The sequence below is a fragment of the Podarcis erhardii genome, assembly GCF_964252035.2.
Source record: "Podarcis erhardii genome assembly, chromosome: 2".
Taxonomy (NCBI): domain Eukaryota; kingdom Metazoa; phylum Chordata; class Lepidosauria; order Squamata; family Lacertidae; genus Podarcis; species Podarcis erhardii.
Genome location: NC_138498.1, coordinates 97,160,844 through 97,183,216, shown reverse-complemented (window position 1 = coordinate 97,183,216; position 22,373 = coordinate 97,160,844). Strand labels below are relative to the sequence as shown.

The 22,373-nt window shown below is 41.5% G+C and overlaps 1 protein-coding gene across 1 annotated transcript in view; it reads right to left on the bottom strand.

Moving 5' to 3' along the window:
- The window catches only part of RYBP (RING1 and YY1 binding protein), a 53,729-nt gene that overhangs the window by 5,647 nt on the left and 25,709 nt on the right, over positions 1-22,373 (bottom strand). The window contains exons 3-4 of the mRNA XM_081853973.1: positions 3,747-3,923; positions 3,194-3,292 (exon numbers count right to left, since the gene is read on the bottom strand). Of these exons, the coding sequence (XP_081710099.1) occupies positions 3,194-3,292; positions 3,747-3,923 (276 nt within the window). The remainder of the gene's footprint in view (positions 1-3,193; positions 3,293-3,746; positions 3,924-22,373) is intronic.

Here is a 22,373-nt window from a genome sequence, read left to right as displayed (position 1 = left end):
AGTTTTGAGTACCTTATCTGACCATGCCAGCAACAATAAGAATATTGACCCTGAACCTCCTTTCACCCTTATCAATTCTTAGTATTCCCAGTTCATATCTGTATTGGATTTGAACTTGTTTGTATATATGCAATTGCTCTAAAATTCTTTTTATTCTACTGCTAAATTGCTTTGAGATGCTTCATAGGAAGTGATTCAAAAATGAGTATCTTATTATACAATAAAATTAATAATACAAAGAAGTCACTTACTTCTTCAAGTAAGCCTATCTCCTAGTGCCAAGGGAATAAAAAGATTGCTTTTTTGTGCCAAGGTAACTAAGTGGTCGCTTCCCCCTTCCTGAAATTCTCAACTCTACAGGAAACCATCTCCTAGACCCACAGTCTAAAGCAATAAAACAAATGCATAGGGAAATAGTTCTGTCTCCTCTCCACTGGCCTGTTCTGGAGGTTCTTCTCACCTGCCCACCCCAAGCCAATGGGGTGCTGGGGGAAAGCCCTGCTGCTCAAGCAGAAGTCCTTGCACAGGGCTTCCACTGGTGGGACTCTGCTGGTTACCAGGCAAACCAAAGCATCAAGCATAGGGCTTGCAAAGCCCCTTGCACAACATCTGCAAACCACCCAGAAATCAGCTAGTTGCTGGATGCTTGGGAAGTGCTGCAAAAGGGGCTCTGCAGACGCTGCCAATTAGGAGTGTCTGCTAAGCCCCTTTTAGCCAAGACCCACTCTTATCTGCCACCTGTAGGTGGGTGTGGCTTGCCCCGAACAGCCTAGCAGGCAAAATGAGGAGCCTGGCGAGCCAAATTGGGCTCACAGGTAGGATGTTCCCCACCCTGCCATGTAATTTTAGACAGGCTGGGATGCTTTAATAAAGCAGAGAGCCACATCTCATCTTTCCACAGCCCATCTTTCCTAATTTCAATGTGCTTACGCTTGATGATGCACCACGCTGAGGAACACCCTCGTGGCAACCTACTTTTACTCATGCAGAGGAAAAGGAATTTCAAGTCAGGGTCTGAATGGCTCAAATCTAGGTTTAACATCTCTCAGTAATTTTGCTTGCTACCTACTTTAAGCACATAGGGTATTTAAAAGTCAAAGTTAAAAATATGCCATAAAGTAGTAGCCACAACCCAAAACAAGGAATCAAAATATTGCGGGGGGGGAAATGCAAATACCGTTTCTAGATGAGTAGAGCTTGAAGTACTTGAGGGAGTTACTCAGTTTTAAAAGGATTAAAAACAGAAGGAATATCCAGTGCTGCATAGCACTAAAAACATTTTCATCCTATTACTCTACAATTGCCAGCACAGTAGCTTTCCATTAAAGCCAAACTTGCCGGTAGTTGCCCCTCCACCCAAAGAACAAATTAGAGAAAGGAAAACTCGGTTTACCAACTGAAATAAAGCTTTAAATGGTTCAAATCACATCGGCTAAGGTGCTACAACTGTCTGGAAGACATTCTGTCTGCATGTTTTATAATGAAAGAAACAGCATTTAGATGGCATTAATGGTCATTTCACATGTTATCTTAACAAGATAACTCATAAGTACTGCCAGAAAAAGAAGTTGCTATATGTCAGGGTTTCTGGGAGAAGTGAGGAGATGGCAGAGGAGACGGAAAGCGAGTGGGAGGAGGGAGAGAGAGACGAGGAAGAAGATGACGGAATTCGAAGGGAATCTATGAGCCTAAGCAGTGAGTCAGAGGATTCCCAAAAGGGAGCTAGCATGATCAGGCGAAAAGCAGGAGAAGAGAGAAGCTGTGAAAAGTCAGGAAAGGAGGGGAGAAAGCCCAGTGAAGCACAGACGCTGTCAGAGGGGTCTCAGCCGGAACGGAGTAAAGGGGGTGGAGTTGTCAGCCTCTCGGAGGGAGGAGGAACAGGAGAAAACAGAGAGAGGGGGTTGGAGCAAGGTGTTCAGCCGGAAAGGGTAGAGAGTGGAACAGGGGGCAGTATAGAGGACGAAGGAAAGGTCAAAAGCAACGTACGCGCGCCAAGTTCAAACATAGAGGCGCGCGGAAGTGGGGAAAGCTCAGAGGAGGAGCCCGGCCCCAAAGCCAGAAGGAGGGGGCAGGAGGCGGCAGAGGATTCAGCCTCAGGCGAATCCCGGAAAGAGAGAACCCAGGGGGGCAGAAAGACCCTGCGGAAAAGAAAGGAGAGGAAGAGGTGGTCTAGAGCCAGGCTATTAAGTTGGTGTGGAGGAGGGGAGGAGTCAGAGGGGGACTTCGGCGGTCTAACGTGACAGACGTACAGCCACAATGCTGAACTGTGAAAGAAGCAATTATCTTCAATAAACTTTTCCTGTAAGTAAACTATAACGGAGTAAGGTCTCTCGTGAGCTGGGACCCACCTGGGTGGCTGTGACACTATAGAATCTGGATCTGCTTCCTTGTTCTCTCTGGCAATGATTCCCCCACCCCACCCCCACTCTCAACTGCATGCAAGAGCAATTAAAAGAAAACTAGACATTGTGGTAATTTTCTTATTTTTTTTCTGGGAAAAGCAGGTATTATGCTAATGAATAAGTAAGTAGTGGGTGGGTGGGTGGGGTTGGAAGGCAAAGGAAGGACTGAAAAAAGGATTGACAATCCGAGTCACCTGTGGCAGCTCTTTTAAGAAGGAATGGTGTTAAGCTTCCTATTTGTTTTACCACACGTACGTTTTGTTCTAGGGTATTGACACCCAAGCCTCAAAGGAACTATCCTTTCTTTCCCATTTTGATGAGAGGCCTATTGATGGGCAATGGAATCAGACCTCGCAAAGGAGGCTGCAGCCTCTACTGTGGGGGTGATCTTGTGAAAGGGAAACTGCAATTACCACTATATAGGTTTTAGCCTGCCTGACAGCCTGCAGGTCCCGGCACACACAAGTTGTAGAAATACCAAACATTCAGTGTCCACAATCTAGTATACAGTATCTGAATTGGTGAGCTGAAATTATCCCTAATTATAACACCACAACTACCAGAAAATGGCAGTGCAAAGTAATAATAATAATTTGAGGCACAACCCCTTGTCATACTCCATTCCCTGAACCCAATGATTCAAGGAAGTAAGCTAATGCATGGGTTGCAAGGAAAAATTACCACCCCACTCCCCGTTCAGTAGCATGGAACCTAAATATTTTCCCACTCCAAATAGAAATGCTAATTCAGCAAGCCTATAATCACGCAGTTCTTTACTTTAAAACAGTTACCTTGAGGTATGATTTGAGTCACTGGTCTTTGTTGTCATATTCCCAGACTGTATGCTGTTTGCTTCGCTTGGGGGATCTTTCACAATATCGGACTTTGGCCTGAAAGAAGGAGACATGAAGAAATGCTAAAGGGCTTCATACTGTAAAAATATCAACTCTGAAACTTTGACAACTTGTGCCAGAGTGTGCCTTCATATACCCAGTCACGATGCAATGAACGCATGCAACCCTCCCACTAGTCAATAAAGCTACAGGCTACAGTTACAGAAGATAATAATATACTTTCCTCTCCACCCACCCTGGAAAAGGACAAAACATGTCAAGTGAATCAAGAGATTGTGGTGACATGGGCAAGGGAGGGATGACTGAATAAAATCATCTGAGCGTCAGTGGAAATGTGCCTGGAAATTAAAGGTATTCTGGATCTGAGTGATATTTCAAGGCTGAGAGAACAAAAGTGTACATTTCTAGGAATTAAGCATAACATATTTGATGAGATCATTTGCATGAGGATACAGAGAGGGGGGGGGGGGAGGAAGGTCCAGAAACATACTTGGTCTTCTTGCTGGTACTCTTCTTTATAACACTTTGACTAATTTCTTTTTCTTTGTCTGGTTTTTTCTCTTCCTGCTTTTCCACCTTCTCTTTCTTCTCCTTTTTAGGAGGTGGTGGTGTAGCATATTGCTGAGCAACTTGTTGTGCAACAAGCTGAGAATTTATCCTAGGTTTCCTAAGAGGTGAGATGGGGAGAAAAAAAGTCAGTGACTTTATTTATAAAACGGGTGTGTGTGACTGTAACCAAACATCAATAAAACAAACATATCAAAACAAGCAGTATTTCTAAGTGGTACATTCACATGTTAAAGGTATGGTTCATGGTACTTAAGAACTTTCTGACTATTCACTGTACAGGTATATAAAATTGAGGATCCTTGTCATAATTGATTTTAGTGAAAATCTTAACAGATCTTAACAGAATATAAATGAATGAAACCCTGCCCATTATCAAAACAAAATAAAAAAATTCCTTCCAGTAGCACCTTAAAGACCAACTGAGTTAGTTCTAGGTATGAGCTTTCGTGTGCATGCACACTTCTTCAGATACCTGATAGGTAGCCGTGTTGGTCTGCCATGGTCAAAACAAAATAAAAAAATTCCTTCCAGTAGCACCTTAAAGACCAACTGAGTTAGTTCTAGGTATGAGCTTTCGTGTGCATGCACACTTCTTCAGATACCCATTATGTGCCCAAACAGAAGCAGCCCTGGAACTTGAACCTACCACACTGTATTCTTTCTTTAGGAAATTTCTAGCCATCATGGTTTCTGAAAAACTGCCACTTCAGAAGTTTGGGGATGAAGATGTGCCACACTGATTACCGAAGGCCAAGAAATCACACTCATTCAGTCTACACTTTGAAGTGCTATGCCAACAGACAGCTTTCAGACTGCTTGTATTGTTTCATTAAATGGACACTAGCAAATTGTTAAACATATAAAGCAGAGTTAGTAATGTCTCATTCAACTGTAATTATTCAGAATAAATCCTTCTTCCCTAAAGCTACAAGCCTGACAACTACAACACAGCGATTGTCAATCAGAGCAAATCTAAAACAAATGGTACATTGAGTGTGCCATTAGCAGTCTTGTCTCTGCCAGCCTCCAACTGGCACTGTGTCTTAACACTATTTCCTGCAAACTTCCATGATCATTATAACATATTGACATATAAACCTGCATGGCCAACAAGAAAGCAACAAATATGAAAGGCATTTTTAGCAAGTTCTGCACATAAAAGATGTACTGAAGTTGATAGGAGCCTGTTGTTGTACTGACTAATAAGTAGCTGCTGCAATAACAGCTAGAAATCTTTCAGTCTATAGATCCAACACATTTTCAAGCCAAAGTACTTGGAGGTGATGGTGTGGTTTTTATTTGCAACCACAGGCATCTACAGACTCCAGTAGGTAAAGCAGTGTGAGATATCATTTGGCAATGTGTATTCAGAGAATAGAAATTGATCTGGTGAATGGCATACAACTTAGCCTTTGTATGTAAAAAAAAGAATGGGTTAAAATCCACCTCAGATGCACTTTTCATTGCAGGATTTACATTTTCTTCCTCAATGATAACATAATGTGGTTAAAAAAAATGATCCCATGTGTTTTTTCAACCAAAACCCAACCAGAAGGTCCTTCTTCTGATATTCTATAGTACATGGCTTTATTTTGGGGCATTTTACTAGACCCGAGACACATTTGACTTATGCTTGGGTAGAAAAATATCTCTGAAATTGATCCAAGGGAGAAGATTAAAGTGCTATTCTCCTGACACAACACTCATGAGCTCTGTCTGATGCATTCGACTACTTCAAGATACACTGGTAGGTATCTTGGGGTAGAAAACTAACCCTAGAACTGTCTTTGTCAGTTTTTTAGTCTTCCTGGATGAAAATGAAGATCGCATGACCTGGCACATGTCCTTTAGGGGATTTATCAGATTTATACATAAGTTAATATATTAAGTAACTAAAACAGGGTACCAAATCTCAAAAATTAGTTTATAGTTGTGTTGAGAGGGCTGCAAAGAAGCTTGCAGCAGCAAAGGAAGCAGTCAAACCCATTCCCAAATTCCTCAGTGCAGCCCCTCTGCACAATCCACTTAAATAAACAGTAAAAAACAACCAGTTACTCTTCTAAGTAAGAAGAAGAAGAAGAAGAAGAAGAAGAGGAGGAGGAGGAGTCTGGAATTGATATCCCGCTTTATCACTACCCTAAGGAGTCTCAAAGTGGCTAACAATCTCCTTTCCCTTCTTCCCCAACAACAAGCACTCTGAGGTGAGTGAGGCTGAGAGACTTCAGAGAAGTGTGTTTAGCCCAAAGTCACCCAGAAGCTGCATGTGGAGGAGTGGGGACGCGAACCTGGTTCACCAGATTACGAGTCTACCACTCTTAACCACTACACCACACTGGCTCTCAGCTGGAACAAGAGCTAATAATAAGCCACTTCATTTGCTTGATATTCAAAAATGACAGGGCCAATTACAATTAAGAGAAGACTACTGCTACTGATTTCCTGAGCCATGGATGAGGTTTCACTTGCCACTGCGTTAGGATCCTTGCTAAACATTTATCACCTGAAGTGCCATGTATATACAAAGCATATAGATTTCCATCGTCAAAGAAATAGCAGTAGGCAAATATCTCATTTGCTATCAGCATTTGCAATATCCCTCATATTTTGCAAAATGGAATAACTGGACATTACTAGTTTGATCTTTCACAGCCTTGTTCTTTACAATAAAGTATTGTATAATAAAGGAGAAATCACCCACAAAACACTATATCCTTGCAGAGCTGACACCACATTTTTTAGATTATCCTACCCAAACTTACAGAGCCTTGGCTATTTTTAGTACTTATTTAAAATGGGAGCTTCCAGTAAAGGATGCAGATATGAACTGTGAAAGTATCAGCAGAAAAGTAAGATGTCAATCTTCCACTCCCTCGCTGACCAAAACATTTTCATCACTTCACGGGACCTTGATTTCCTTTTGCTGGTGTCACCCAGTTTGCAATGCTTTTGCTATATAATTTGAAACCAGTCTAATCAGCTTAGGTCTACAGAATGCCTAGCACAACATGTGCTTTCTTTTTAAACATCAAAATGTGACAGAGAGAAACAATATGCAACAACAATATGAGGCCAATGCTTACTGGAGAAAACACCGAAAATAGATATTTACTTAGCATGGAAAACTGTTATTGATAAATGTTTTCACAGGCTAATAACATCTATGGATTTATTTGCAAACATGACTTTCTGGCACAAGAAACTACATTAAATACTACCTGAAAACTACTTCAGCACTGAGGAATCATAGAATTGTCGAGTTGGAAGGAACCATGAGGGCCATCTAGTCCAATCCCTTGGAAGGAAGGAATCTTTTGCCCGACGTGAGGCTCAAACCCATGTTCCTGAGATGTAGAGTCTCATGGTCTACCAATTGAGATACTCACAGGATAGAGTCAGGCTATGGTCTCCCCTACTTCTGCTTTGTGCATCATGGTTCTACTAGGGCACTTTACTAGAAAAGTAGATTTTAAAATGAAATGGCAGTACTATGACCCCCTCTAGAAAACTAAGGCAAGGCTTAAAAATGTAACCCAAATTTCTAGCAAAGTTCCAAAGAAGAATATAATTCCAAGTGAATACACTGCATAAAAATCCTTATTATCCAAAGTAAATGTAAATTCAAGTTTTAGCCACAAAATGTAAAAAATTGTCACGGGCCAAATTTGACAGGAGTGGGTCACAAATGAATTCACGGATTTGGTGCTTTGAAGTCAGGACTTCAAGGCAGGTAGCAAGGTGCTACTAATGGGAACTCCCCCCACTTCCTTTCAAAGGAAGAAACCTTCCCATTGGTGGTGCCTTACTGTCTGTTACATGCTCTTCCAAACTGGCCAGGTTCATGTGCGTGAGAGAGAACTCCCTGTAGAAAGCTCTCTTGTACACTTGCACCTAGCAAGATCCTTGTCACATCAGCTGGCACCCAGGGAGACATGGTATGATCCTGCTGAGTGCTGGGTTTGGGTGTGCCAGAGACCTCTGTGCAGTAAGCTCAGGCACGTGCCCAGAACAAGCTGGCTCCCCCTTCCATTGCATTGGCCAATTGGGGTGTCTGTGTCCTGCTTAGTGCTGGAGGCTCTGTTAATATGCTTTGCAAAAGCCTTCCTTGAAGCAGCTTGTACTTGTCCTTTAAGTGAAGAGGCAGAGGCAGTGGAGGAGTACAGGAGAGTTGTCTCCCCAACCTTGGTGCCACTAGCTTGAGGCTGAAAGGAGAATAGTGAGCTGCTTCAAAGGGCTTTCATCCCCACTCCGTCTACAAGGTTTCCATTATGCCCACTGTATCTGTGCAGTCCTCTAAGACCAAAAATCCATCTTGACTCAGAAGCTTCTAGCATGAGCATATAGATAACTTGTACATGTTGTATCTCTCTAAATGTCTTTGGCACACGTTTTACCCTATGGTGCTATGACCTCTCTGAATTACTATTATGTGTCCCTGAACTCTCAATGCCAAATTCTATCCTCCTCATTTGAGCAATAATATACATTTCCCCTGCATCCCCGGGGGATAATTTGTTCCAAACCAGATGCTCCTCATAATGGGGCAGGACACCATCTCATAATAACCCTCTATTATATTCCACCCTATACAATGCAGGCATACTTTCAACCTATAATTTACCAGGTCTTTTGCCTCTTTCCCCATACGTTTAATTTTATAATAACTCCTACCATATTTTGAATGTATGTACACACTTCCCCAAGTTCATTACGCTGCCCTCACATTAAGCAGGTAGGCTTTATCAATTTAGTTGCCGTATGTAAAAACGTATGTCTACTACTTGAAATCTGTTTGGAGGTTTGTTTTGGCATTGAACAGTATAAATAATAGTGCTGATTAATGATAATGAATTAATTATAAAGAGCATTTTGTTTGAGGGCTGTTGATGCCTCTTTCCTGGAGTGCCTATTAGATCGCAAAGGGAATCGCTGCTGCTGCTGCCCAACTCATTTCAGACCATATTCCACCCCCATCGTTCTGCCTGGACACTGAGGTCCAGCGCTGAGGGCCTTCTGGCAGTTCCCTCGCTGCGAGAAGCCAAGTTACAGGGAACCAGGCAGAGGGCCTTCTCGGTAGTGGCACCAGCCCTTGTGGAACGCCCTCCCACCAGATGTCAAAGAGAAGAAAAACTACCAGACTTTTAGAAGACATCTGAAGGCAGCCCTGTTTAGGGAAGCTTTTAAGGTTTAACAGACCATTGTATTTTAATATTTTGTTGGAAACCACCCAGAGTGGCTGGGGAAACCCAGCCATATGGGTGGGGTATAAATAATAAATTATCATCATCATCATCATCATCATCATTCAATCTCCTCTAGGAAAGGTTAACCTGGTACCTTCCAGGTGTTGTTGGGCTGCAACTGCCATAATCCCTATTTGCCATTCTGGCTGCGACTGATATGGGTTGGAGTCCAGCAGCATCTCCTAGGTATGTTATAAAGAACATCACAGAGAACCCTAGGAGCCATTTCTGAGAGTCAGAGGAAAACCCTCTGGCTTCTGCTTAGCTTAATCTAAAAGGGATTTGTTTTAGTATTTTAACTTCTGTATGTTTTAAAGTATGGTTATAAATTTTTCTTTTCACAGATCTGGATAATTCCAGCACTCATCTAAGAGTTAAAAGCCACCAAACAGGGTATAACCAGACAGAATGGCAATGTTACAGATATAACCTTCCTTGGAGATGAAGCAACAAAACATGAAAACACAGAGCTGCCAAAGTGCTACTTATGAAGATATTTTAGTAAGAAGGGTCCCTAAACATTTATGAATGCGATTCTCTTCCTGTAACGCAAAGCACAAAGCAAATCACAAGTTTACCTACTGACTTTGGAAAATTGAACTACATTCGCCCAACTTTGTGCTCCACATAAAGAACTCTGTTACAATGCAATTGTGTACTACACAACCAGATAAACTTTTGCCATGTGTTTGAAAAGTAAACGTTATTTATTATTTGTAGTTATGAAAGGCCTCATAAAAATTACCAGACAAAGCATGTTCAATAAAATACTCTGTAAAAGCCAAACCAGAATGAAACAAAGCAATTTTGAGAGTTCCATCCCCTCCTTAATATAAAGACACTCATCTACCATAAGAAATACAGTATTTTGTTTATCTTTCAATTGCTGCAGTCAAAATGAAACAGTTGCTCAGAGAAAAAAATCAGTGTATTTTTTTTTATGCTGCTTGTTTCAAAAACTGTACAGCACATTAGATAATATAAATTAGTATTAATTCCAACACCTATGTTGCTTTGATATGAGATTCTAAACTTCACTTCATTCTATCTCTGATGCAAGGAGTGCCACTGAAGAATGCTTAGCAGGTGCTACTTTAAATACTGCTATGGGCATTTCTTGTCAAAATTTTGTCTTCATCTGCCATTTCATGCAAAACCCAGTTTTTAAAACAAAACCCAGAAAAATCATGATATGCAGAAATTCGCATATATCTGACAGAATGGAATGAGCACCAGCAATAATTTAGCATTATTCAAATGCTCAAAAAAGTTGATAGAATCTGTTATTTCTTAATGCTTTTAGACTAACAGAAAGGCATACCCCACAGGATCTCTACAGTTAAATGTGTACCAGTCTGCAGATTTCAACTTCCTTCCCATGTCAATGAAAATTTGACAGAATTACTAGCTGCATTAAGTAGTGAGAATGATAAACATGATCTGTATTGGATTATTTAAAGCCCAATTAATGATCTGTATTAGATTATTTAGAGCCCAATTAATCATGTCATCTCCTTGAAAAAACCGAGCTAAACTCACAAAATCTAAATTGATACACATTCAACACAGAAAAATACTTGTCAATTCAACAAATAGGATTCTAAACCTTTTAAAAAATCAAACTGATTCCACTCAAAAGAGTTTAATTACACCAGACCAAATAGTATGCTATTCTCCTATGCGAGTCCTCAGACCCCAGCCAGCCTTTTCCAGTACATCATAAAAGCGCAGAAAAACTTAGTGCTGCTTACACAGGAAAATATCAGTAAAAAATAGTTCATTCTTTATAGGAAATTGCTTTCTTGTGTAAAGGGGCTTTGCTTTCTTCTCAGGTGTGATTTAGATAAAACTGGGCAAATGAGCTGGACGCGAGTAGTGCTGTGGTCTAAACCACTGAGCCTCTTGGGCTTGCCGAACAGAAGGTCGGTGGTTCGAATCCCCGCGACGGGGTGAGCTCCCATTGCTCGGTTCCAGCTCCTGCCAACCTAGCAGTTCAAAAGCATGCCAAAAAGTGAAAGTAGATAAATAGGTACCACTCCGGCGGGAAGGTAAACAGGGTTTCTGTGCGCTGCTCTGGTTTCGGTGTTCCGTTGCACCAGAAGCGGCTTAGTCCTGCTGGCCGCATGACCCGGAAAAACTGTCTGTGGACAAACGCCAGCTCCCTCGGCCTATAAAGCGAGATGAGCGCCACAACCCCAGAGTCGTCTGCGACTGGACTTAACTGTCAGGGGTCCTTTACCTTTGAGCAAATGAGTTATTTGGGAAAACTCAGCCAATAATTATTTATTATTGTTGTTGTTGTTGTTGTTGTTGTTGTTGTTGTTGTTATTATTATTATTATTATTATCATCAGCTTCTCACTCACTGGTATATAAAATCAAGTGAACCAGGTGAGGGTGAGAAAAGAGTTTCATAGATGGGAAACGGGGAAGAGTGGAGGGATGGAAGCCTCATGCCTCTCAAACTGAATCTTTGACCTAGTTTTTCAACTTTTCCTTCTTTGAAAGAAAATACTACCTCTTCCTACACCTCTGTTATGCACAAAATAAAATCATTTTTGGGGGGTCTTGCTTACTGTGGTCTCAAAACTGTTTGGATATTTTGCACAATAGAGGAAAAGCTAACATTTGTCATATATGCCAGTTAAACACATACTATTTTGTATATGTTTTACAAAAGAGACAACACAAAGCCTGCTTAGTAATAGTGGACAGAGCTCCAACAAACACTGATTTAAGCATGAGTAAAGAACTGTACATTCTACAGCTCTAGCCCAATCTTGAAAACCGAAATTCTACATTCACTTCTCATCTTGGGACACAAAATATATTAGCCGAGTGTTTCCCAACCTTTTTCCAACCATGGCTCCCTTCCAACCTTGTTTCCTTCCTGTGCCCCTCCCCAATGGACATAGCCAAGGGAGGGCAGGGGGGCAGCTGCCATCCCCCAAATAAGTAAAAATCAATACAAATCAATACAAATTTGAGGTTCTCTCCCCCCCCCGACAAAATCCTATTCCCGCTAACAAAAATCCTGGCTACATCCATGCTCCCGTCCTACCAGTAAAAAAGTAGTCATAGAACATGTTTTATTTATATTTTTTTGTAATTTATTCAAAATTACCCTACTGGTCAAAATGGGAGCCTCAGCGATCGCCCTCTCCCACCAGAAACAAACCATGATTGCTCCAAGAAAATGCACGTGGCAAAAAGTAGCGCTAGGCCCTGGTAAGCCGCCCCCTTACCAGCTTGTGATTAGCCAAGCATCTTGTATTATAAATACCCTGTACAAAAAGTACATTTCCCCCACAGCTGTGTTATTCAAAAAAGGAAGATGACCAAAAGTTTCAAAAATGCACGAATCCTGACTTATATGCTGCTAGTATTATATCTACAGTCTAGTCTGCACGACAATTTAGAAAAACCTTATGAGGAAGACGGAATCAGAATTCAAAATGACCTTAACAAAATGAATTTCAATAGGGACAAATGTAAGGTTCTGCACTTAGGCAGGAAGAACCAGGTGCACAAATACAGGATGGGGGACATCTGGCTTACTAGCAGTACATCTGAAAAGGACCTAGAGGTCTTGGTGGACCACATGAGTCAACAGTGTGATGCAGCAGTGGAAATAATCAAATGCCCTTTCCCTTGCTACTCTAAATTACCCACTCTCAAAGTAGTTGTGTTTGTCTCACTTTTCCCCCTTAAAATTATTGGGAGTGCTGTTAATTGTGTACCTAGCCCCACTTAGCTGTATACCTCTTTCCCCCAAGCTTCTTCCATCTACTGCCTATTCTGCACATTTTTTAAGCCTCATTTTCTTTGGGCTCTCCAATCCTCAGAAACCCTATTCTCTCTTTCCAGACCCCACCTTATGTGTTTTAATTGAACTTTTCCTTCTTTCCCAGATGTTGAGCTGCTTTATTAACTGATCAAATGAACATTTCAGCTCAGCCAACTCGTCACAGACGTCATTGCTACAAGCAAATACAGATGTGTTCAATAGCACCTCACATTTCTACTATCAGCTAAAAATTAGTGAAAAATAAATAATTCCATCTGTAGGCTAATTCTAGCTCTGCAGCTATAGCTCTCACGCAGAATGAAAGCTACAGGTAGAGCTGATTCAAACAGAGACTGTGTAGATGCCACCATCAATGAAATAATTAGCTCTATCACCACAATTAGGACAATAATTTCTATGATGAGAATTCAGAGCTTGGCAAGGCATCAAGTTAAAAAGAAGTAGTTTTAATTGGATTGTCGCATATTTTTCTTTTGAACAGTCATCTTCTGAAGGCATGTAACAGAAATTCTAGCCATTTCTATAAGAAAACTAAGTCCATTTTATTAACTGGATTACTTTGCCTTAGGTTCAAGTGTTCCAAGGGTGCTTGAAGGGGCTTCGATAGATCAGGAAAGAGAGGCTTAGAAACAGGAGGGAGACATTGCAGGGGGTAGGAGTAGCATGTTGCCTTATTTATCCTCTCTGTAAATGGGCTCCCACGGCTGAGGGTTAAGTGGTGAATGGCTGTTTCCAAGCTGTCTGGCTTCTCTCCATGATTTCACAGCTGCTCCAATACAGACTGCTGCTGGAGAATTTCACATGTGCGCCACAGGCTCTGACAGCAGCCTGCCAAGCTTTTCTTCTCTGCTCCCACAGCATTCATCGCAGTCATTACAGCACATGCAGCCCTGCCCAAACTGCCACCAATGAACACTGCCAGTTCTCCGCAACCGAGCAGTAAGTGGCTGTCTATGTCTAGCTAGACGCAGCGGCAGCAGGTGTGAGAGGAGGAGAGAAAGGAGTAAACAGTTAATGGCAACTAAACCAGAACATAAAAAGAGGGAACTCTTGAGAACAGTTTGCTTTATCCCACATCTCTTGCCCTCTCATTCCTTTGCTTAGCAGGTTCCAAATCATTCTGGGAAACCCTTTTCATTGCCAAGTAGAGCAAAAATACAGGAAGACCCTGCTGAATCAGGCGCCAAAAGCCCTTCCAGTCCAGTACTCTGTTCTCACAATGGCCAACCAGCCACAGGCATAACCCGAGAGCAAGAGGGCTCTCTCCACCTGCAATTCCCAGCAACTGGTATTGAGAAGCATACCACATTTGGAAGTAAGAACACAGCCATCATGGCTAGCAGCCATGCATAGCTTCATGCTTCACGAATGTGTCTAATCCTATGTTAAAGCCGTCCAAGTTGGTGGTCATCAGCACCTCTTGCAGGAACTAATCCCATGGTTTAACCGTGCACTGTGTAAAGAAATACTTTTGGCTTGAATCTTCCAACACTCACATTTATTTAGTATTTCAGATTAAGTGTATTTCTGTGCCATTTTCCATTCAAGTGAATCCCAATGTGGTTTACAAGTGGTAGCTGGTAACATTTTGACTTGGTAGGGTGAGAAGTTTTTAACCTGCTGCTGCCTGTGTTGGAAGAAAGACCGCTCCCTTTTTACGTGGCCTAGGGGGCAGAAGAAGAAGAAGAGTTTGGATTTGATATCCCGCTTTATCACTACCCGAAGGAGTCTCAAAGCGGCTAACATTCTCCTTTCCCTTCCTCCCCCACAACAAACAGGTGAGTGGGGCTGAGAGACTTCAGAGAAGTGTGACTAGCCCAAGGTCACCCAGCAGCTGCATGTGGAGGAGCAGAGACGCGAACCCGGTTCCTCAGATTACGAGACTACCACTCTTAACCACTACACCACACTGGCTCTCTAACCAGTGTGGCCCACAGGGCCCACACTCACTTTGAACAGCTAAAAGAGGCTCCTGGGAGGCCACTTGAACGTTGCTGGAACAACTCTTGGGTTAGGCAACTGGCTAAAATGTTTTAAAATATTTTAAATGGTTCTAATTTTGGTTCCTCTGTTTTTGTCAGGTCAGTGTTGGATAAATGTTTAGTTGGGGTTGGTGGTTATTTTAATTTGGGTATAACTGTAAACTGTTTGTTGTTGTTGGTTTCTATTGATTTATTGGTTTGTTTGTTTGTTTGTTTGTTTGTTTGTTTGTTGCTTGTATAGGATATTTTGTTTTTTAATGTCTGATGTGTTGTAAGCCGCCCAGAGTGGCTAGAGAAACCCAGCCAGATGGGCGGGATATAAACAAAAACAAAAACCTTGTTGTTTTCATCACAATATGATTTGCATAGCACATGTCCAAAGTGTCACTGTCTCCTCCTCTCTAAATAACAAACAGCGCAATTGTTCTCATCTGTGGGCAGGGAAAAAGCTTCCATTTAGAGAGGGCCTAAGTATGATTTTCAGACAAAACTGACTCCATACCTCTTATTTAGAAATTAAATCATACCACATGACGTAAGTTTCTGAATTCATGTATTGTTTACACATCCATTGCAAAAAAACTGAAAACTTTTAAAATGTGAGTAAAACTTGCTTCCAGTTACATACAATTTTCCTCCCCCAAAAAATAAATTTAATTATTCATTATCCAGAACAAATTAAAAGAAATTAAAAGAACGGAGTATTCCAACCAACAGACAAAAAATGTTGTTTTGTTTTGTTTTGTTTTTCATTTGAGCCAGGGTACACCAGAGCACAGCAGAACATATCTGCAATGCTTGGTTCAGTCCTGAAAATGTGAAATAATAATCTCTGCTCATGTGCAGAGTTCATCACACCAGACTAAACACAGTCAACCTCCTTTATGTCTGAGTTTTGGGAGACTATCTTCCAGGTTTGGTGAAAGAAGTGGAGACATATTCAGCCAAGCACAGAAACCAAACTTCTTTGTGCTAGCTATACTACTGCATTAGGATCTGTTGAGTGATCCACAGCTTATAAGTGTGTAGGACAGGAAAGAGTGTATGGCTTTGAGATTCTGAGGAGAAAATGTTTAGAAATGTTTTGCCTCCACTGCAAACGACGACGACAAAATAACACATAATAATTGCAGGTTAAACAACACAATTCCTAAATCTTCAATAAAACAATACTAACAAAACGCCAGCTAAACAATGTTACATTCACTCTCCCCCGACCCACAAGCTCAATAATTAGCCACTCTCCTCAATTCATAAAAGCAAACAGAGGGTACTGATCCAAAAGAAATGCCAACAAACTGTAGTGTAAAGGGCACCCAGTCGCCTACGCAGCAATTACACAGGTGTGTGTTCATGCGCAGTAGCCCTACTCCCAAGCAGGCTGCTGTCTTCCAAAGTCAGGTTTTCATTGAGAGAATAGGGTAAAATTCATTCACTCTTCCTTAGGTATCCACACGCTCACTGAGTACTGCCACCGTTGTTCCCCGCAAGCAGTACCAGCAAATCAAGAAGGGGGTGATAGCCTTTAATCGATTTATGAATCGGGTTGCAAACAACTGGCAGCAATCAATACCCCATCATTCTTACCAACCGTTTTGCTATAACTCAAGGCAATGCCACAGAATGCCATAAGAATGCCATTCTAATGCAGATGGTTAAACTAGTCATTAACTACTTTTCTTGAAGGCCCAGTTTGTGGAGAGAGTGGTGGACCTGTGCTTCAGCCTAAATCTCTTTAAAGTGATCTGCCAGAAAAGTTCTGTTTTGTCACAAGGGTAGCAACAGTTGGTGTGCAAGGGAAAGAACATGTCACCTCTCAGAATCCAGGAGCCTCCAGTTGTTGTATGAGCAACAAAATTAAGCCAAAGTAAAGAGGAAAGTCAGCAAGCCCTAGGCTCTGTGGTTTAACCCACAGTGCCACCCACGTTCGAATCCCTGCAACGGGGTGAGCTCCTGTTGCTCGGTCCATGCTCCTGCCAACCTAGCAGTTCGAAAGCATGTCAAAGTGCAAGTAGATAAATAGGTACCACTCCAGCAGGAAGGTAAACGGCGTTTCCGTGCGCTGCTCTGGTTTGCCAGAAGTGGCTTAATCATGCTGGCCACATGACCCGGAAGCTGTACGCCGGCTCCCTTGGCCAATAAAGCGAGATGAGCGTCGCAACCCCAGAGTCGTCCGCGACTGGACCTAATGGTCAGGGGTCCCTTTACTTTTTAAAGAGGAAAGTCAGTATCTGCAAAGCATTTGGGGGGGGGAGGCAACACCACCCACCCAGCCTCCTGTCAGCAGAGCTGCTGCCACTTACTGACAGGGCAGGGGCCAGGTGGCCAGAAGGCCTGTGCCAACCTTTCCACTGGCTCACCTCTCTGTCTCTTGGTAACTGTAGAAACTTTGCTGGCAGAAGACAAGGTGTGCAGCAGCTGCTCTCCTCACTGGCCACTACTGCTTCACATACGTTCTGGGAATTCCTGCCAAGCTAGGCTACTGAATTACCATTTATCTGCCACTAAAATCTTCTCCTTGAACATTTCACATACCAGTGTTGCTACATACAGCAAATATGTTATGTCACTACAAGCACACCTCCTTTGCTTTAACTGACTAATAAATGAAACCTGCAGATTGAGTCATACTGTAATGCACAGGCGGATCCCACCAGTATTATTGTGATTACAAAACATGAGGACAATGCCTGCAGAGATATGCAGAGACAATGCTTGCCTTTCCTCTGTTTTTCATTTTTGGTGGCTAAATTCATTATTAAGATGAAAGACTGAGGAGTCTACCTTTTCAGAAAAGACAATGTCTAAATCTCTTGGGACGCCACTTGCAAATCATGCTACGAAGACATTTCTTTTCAAGCAATTTAGGTAATGCAATTCACGACCAATTATAATCAGTAGCATGATCCTTGAATATAAAAGCAAAGCTTCAACAATTGCCAAATAGAAGGGAAACAAGTATAAAGGCAGGTCTCCTATACATATAGTGTAACATTCAATTTCTCCTGCATTCTTTGCATCTCAAGTTTTCTATAGTAAGTTTTTAAAAAATAAGTCTTAAATTTATATATTGCTTTTTAACAAGATTCTCAAATCAATTTGTGAGAATGCTGATATAAATATCTTCAGCAACAAGACCTGTCAACCCCAATCCACACTTCATATGGATTATTCAAGGGAGAAATCTGGGAACAGACCTTGCACTCATGTTTTTCCTCAGTTAAGAGATTGGGTTGAAAATGAGCAGAAAGGGAATGCAATTGTAGTCCACAGCAGTTGGTGGTATGTCAATGGGGAGAAGTTAGGGGGAGTGATATTCAAACAGGCTCAAATATAAAACAGAACATAAACTACAGAGCACATGCTAGGAAAAGTTAACAGAACAGAAAGTTGCAATATGTTCTCAAAATGTGCAAGTCTAGAAGACTTCTGACTCAATTTTTTTGCAGATTTAATCGTTCAGGAGGTCCATTCTTAACCCGAAACTCTTCTTAACCTGAGGCGCGCTTTCACTAATGGGGCCTCCCGCTGCTGCCATGCCATTGTTGCACGACTTTCGCTCGCATCCCAGGGCAAAGTTCGCTACTAGGAGACCTACTTCTGGGTTAGTGGAGCTTGTTACCCAAAGCGTTCTTAAGGAGGACAGTATGTAACCCGAGGTTCCACTATAGTTAGTAATCAGTTCAATAGACTGATCTGAATTTTGGCAGAGTAGGCGACAGTACTCTTGACGATGGCATGGTCATGCCAAATTTGGGGCAGAAAGGGTAATAAATGGCTTGTTTTGAATGAGCTATTATGTTTGATGAGAGACTTTGGAATCTGACAAGTGGTGCGTCTTCATAAGACTTTGTTAGAGTGGTTTTTCTAGATAGACTTCTCCATTTGTGCTGCATGCTCTGAGAAACAAGTTGTGTTAGGTCAAAAGAAATACCTAGTATGCACTTTTGTCTAATAGTGTAGCATGTTTGGAGTTTTTTTTACTGAAAATTGATTTTTATGATTGATAATCGGTGACAGTTCATGAGGGTGTCCCCTGCACACGGTCAGTATGAACCTGTTTTGAGATAAGGTTAAGTAGGGGAAGGAGGTAAACAAATAGAATTTTCTGGCTAAGCAGTAGCCTATTGGTTCTGACCCAGTGCCATGACCAGCAATTCTGCAAAGGTGGCCAAGAGACAGAGAGGTTGGGGAGGGGGGCTCCCTCCCTCTGAGGGAAAGTCACCAGGGGAGGTGTTGAAGGGAATTATACAGATATATAAAATGTTGGGGTTTTTTAAGTAAACTGAAGTGAATGTAATAGGAGGGATGATAGAAAATTGCAATTTAGGGGAAGAAGATAAGCATAAAATGATAAGGGTAAGGGAAATGGCAGGAGATGAGTAAAAGTGGTTTAGGAGGCACAGAGTAAGAGAAAAATATAAAACAAAATGCCCCCTTTGTTTAGACCGCAAATTCTTTCTAAAATGAGGAGCTGAATACCCGCACAACTAAAATGTGTATTTAACAGGAAACCCATAATTCTACAGGTGCAGCTTTCAGAAACATTCAAAATGTAAACAACTAAGGATTTCTGCCTGACATACCCATAAAATACATAGTTTTCGCTAAGAATGTCAGTCTGATGCATCTGAAGAACATCGTGCTCTTTCACCACAGCAACATGTAAGGGTAATCCAGGCAGAAATTCTACAAATTGTTTACGCAATATGGATATGACACAACATCCTGTGTTGTGGTTAGTTCAAGCTTCACCACTACTTTGGGGGTAGATGCCTGTCAGTGTCAAACAGAGTTAGACTTAAGTTCTAAATTGGCCTGAATAGACTTACACAACAGAAACTACAATTCCACACTAAAAGCACCCAACTGGCAAACAATACTATCCACACAGATTGGCAAGAATGGGAAGGGCCTTCAAGGTCACCTAGCACAACCCCTGCCTAGTGCAGGGCCACAAGTGAAACATTCCTCTTAACTCCATCTGTACATTTCACACAGGGTAAAATCCTGTACTGTCAGTTACTTTGAAGTACTATGTTTATGCCACAGGAAGGATTTAAGTTTTAGGTTACTGAATTGCACTGTAACTATATGCAAACTTAGTAAAATGCAAGCCATGTGTAAGGACTGGGGTTAGAATGCTGAACAACTGCACATACTTTATATTAGTAGTAGTATTTCTCTTTCCATAACTTTTGTTGTAAACCTGAACTCCCATCAAAATGTTGCCCTCATTGGGAGCAGGAAAAAGCCTGAGGAAGGGGCAACAGAGTTCAGAGAGGAACAAATTATATGACAAGGTATGAGAAATGAACAGCAGTCCACCAGAATTGATTCTCTATAATTAATTAGCATATCTGCTCTCTAAAAACAGCAGAGACTTTTGGGGACGGGGAACCTTGCAAGGAGGTACAAAGCTTTAAAATTAAAACTTACTCCAGTGAGTGTTCTGGTGACACATTTAGGAGAAAATACACAGCAATTTCATTCAGGCATCAAAGCATCCTTAATTTTTTTTTTAAAAAAACAGTCAATAAAACAATTTAAAATCATTATAGTTAAAACAATAAAACCAGAAGTTCAGTGCTTTATCAGGGGGTTGAACTATTTGACCTTCAAGGTCCCTTCCATTTCCCATTATTTTGTGTGGGTGGTTTGATTGCCATTTGGGCACTGGTCATGCAGAATGGTAGTTTCAGTTGCATAGACTCCATGTGTCTATTCCAGTAGACAGACCAATTTACCCTTCTGCCAGTGACATCCATCAATCTCTTGAGGTAACGGTGAAGACTGAACTAACTTCAACATAAGATACCATATCTTACACATACTGCCTAAATAATACATCTATTAGGGGCATGGGCACTTAACAGTTGCAAATCTCCCAGCATTTTGGAGCTCAAGTGAACACAAAAAGCCATTAACACAACATGAACTGAATTTCCTTCTTAACTGAATATATCATCTGGACCTTCTCAGTTCCTGTCCTCTAATTATGAATCTGCAGAACAGCTTAGCACATAAGATGCTTTATTTCTGTTACATTAGCACTTTTTGAAAATCTTTTTCAACAAGGTAGTGTACAGCATATGTAAAAACCTAATGGAAAACCATACCAGAGGAACTCTTTCATTCTAACAATATGAGTGTTAGAAACCAAGTTGAGGAGTTCTCGCTAAGAACTCGCAGTTCTGCTGTGAGGCTGTGCCAACTGTAAATTCATGCCAACCATCCTGGCACCATCAGTTATAGACATTTTCTATTTAAAGACTCTCACATCAATGCCAGTGTAGCCTTTCATTATCCAACCCACTTAATACCCACAATCTCTCCACAGTTCACTTGCTCTGCCTCTCCACTGACCAAGGAATATAACACAGGCTGATGTGTGGATTATTGGGATTCCTATTTTTTCCTCTCCTGCTGGCTAAGTGCTAAGCACTTGGCAGTGTGCCTGACCCACAACACGTGTGGAATTGTCAGCCTAAATATGTCATCTGGAGAGCACTGATGGGAAGCGTAACTAAATGTTGCCGTCTTAGCAAGAGCTCCAGGCTTACAAAAGTTGCAGCTTTTGTAAGTTCCATTAAAATTTGTTTGGTTTTTTAAAAATGTGAGTAAACATGAATTTTCCCTCCTGTGTTATGCAACAGATGAAAAGTCAGGAAGAATGTGATTTCTTACTATTTGCAAAAGGCAAGTTAAAAAGAATGCAAAAGAACTGAAGTCCCTCTTATACTCCAATTTTCCTACTCATAGGACTTTTTTTATATGTTTTGTGTTTTTTAAGGTTTTTATTTATATACAAAGAATGGATACAGCATTTAACTAGAAAATACAGAAATGATAAAACTATCAATGGTTACTATAGTAGATAGACTTTTCTGAAACAGGAAAATCACAAATTATAATCTGGTAAGCATAGCTCATGGTCTACTCTGACTGGCTTTCCCAAATCAAAAGCAGCAGATCTTTTCTAACACCTAGTACATGTTAGGATATTTCCGTTCCACCTTAAAAAGGGAGCAGGTTGTTGTGTCACAGGCTGCGTATTTCCTGTTCACAGGAAGTTTATGTTTTGTCTATTGCTTTCGTTTCTCTCTGTGTGCCTGAACATCGAAGCAGGCAGTCATGTTTTCTTTGTTCTGACCATCGCTGAATAAAGTTCTAAATAATGCTCTCCTGCGTGCACCTTTCGTTGTACAAACTCTGCTGATAGAGTGTGCACTAGTCCTTGGAATGTGGAAAGCTATTTCTGAGGCTTTGTGTCGCTAATTGACTGATACTGCGTTACTACCAGAGATCGATGGATTGTCCGGAGGCGGCTTGGGGGCCATGATGGCTTTTGTCTCCCTGGCAGTATCCCAACAGTACAGGCATAGGCAAACTCGGCCCTCCAGATGTTTTGGGACTACACTTCCCATCATCCCTGACCATTGGGCCTGTTAGCTAGGGATCATGGGAGTTGTAGTCCCAAAACATCTGGAGGGCCGAGTTTGGGGGTGCCTGACCTAG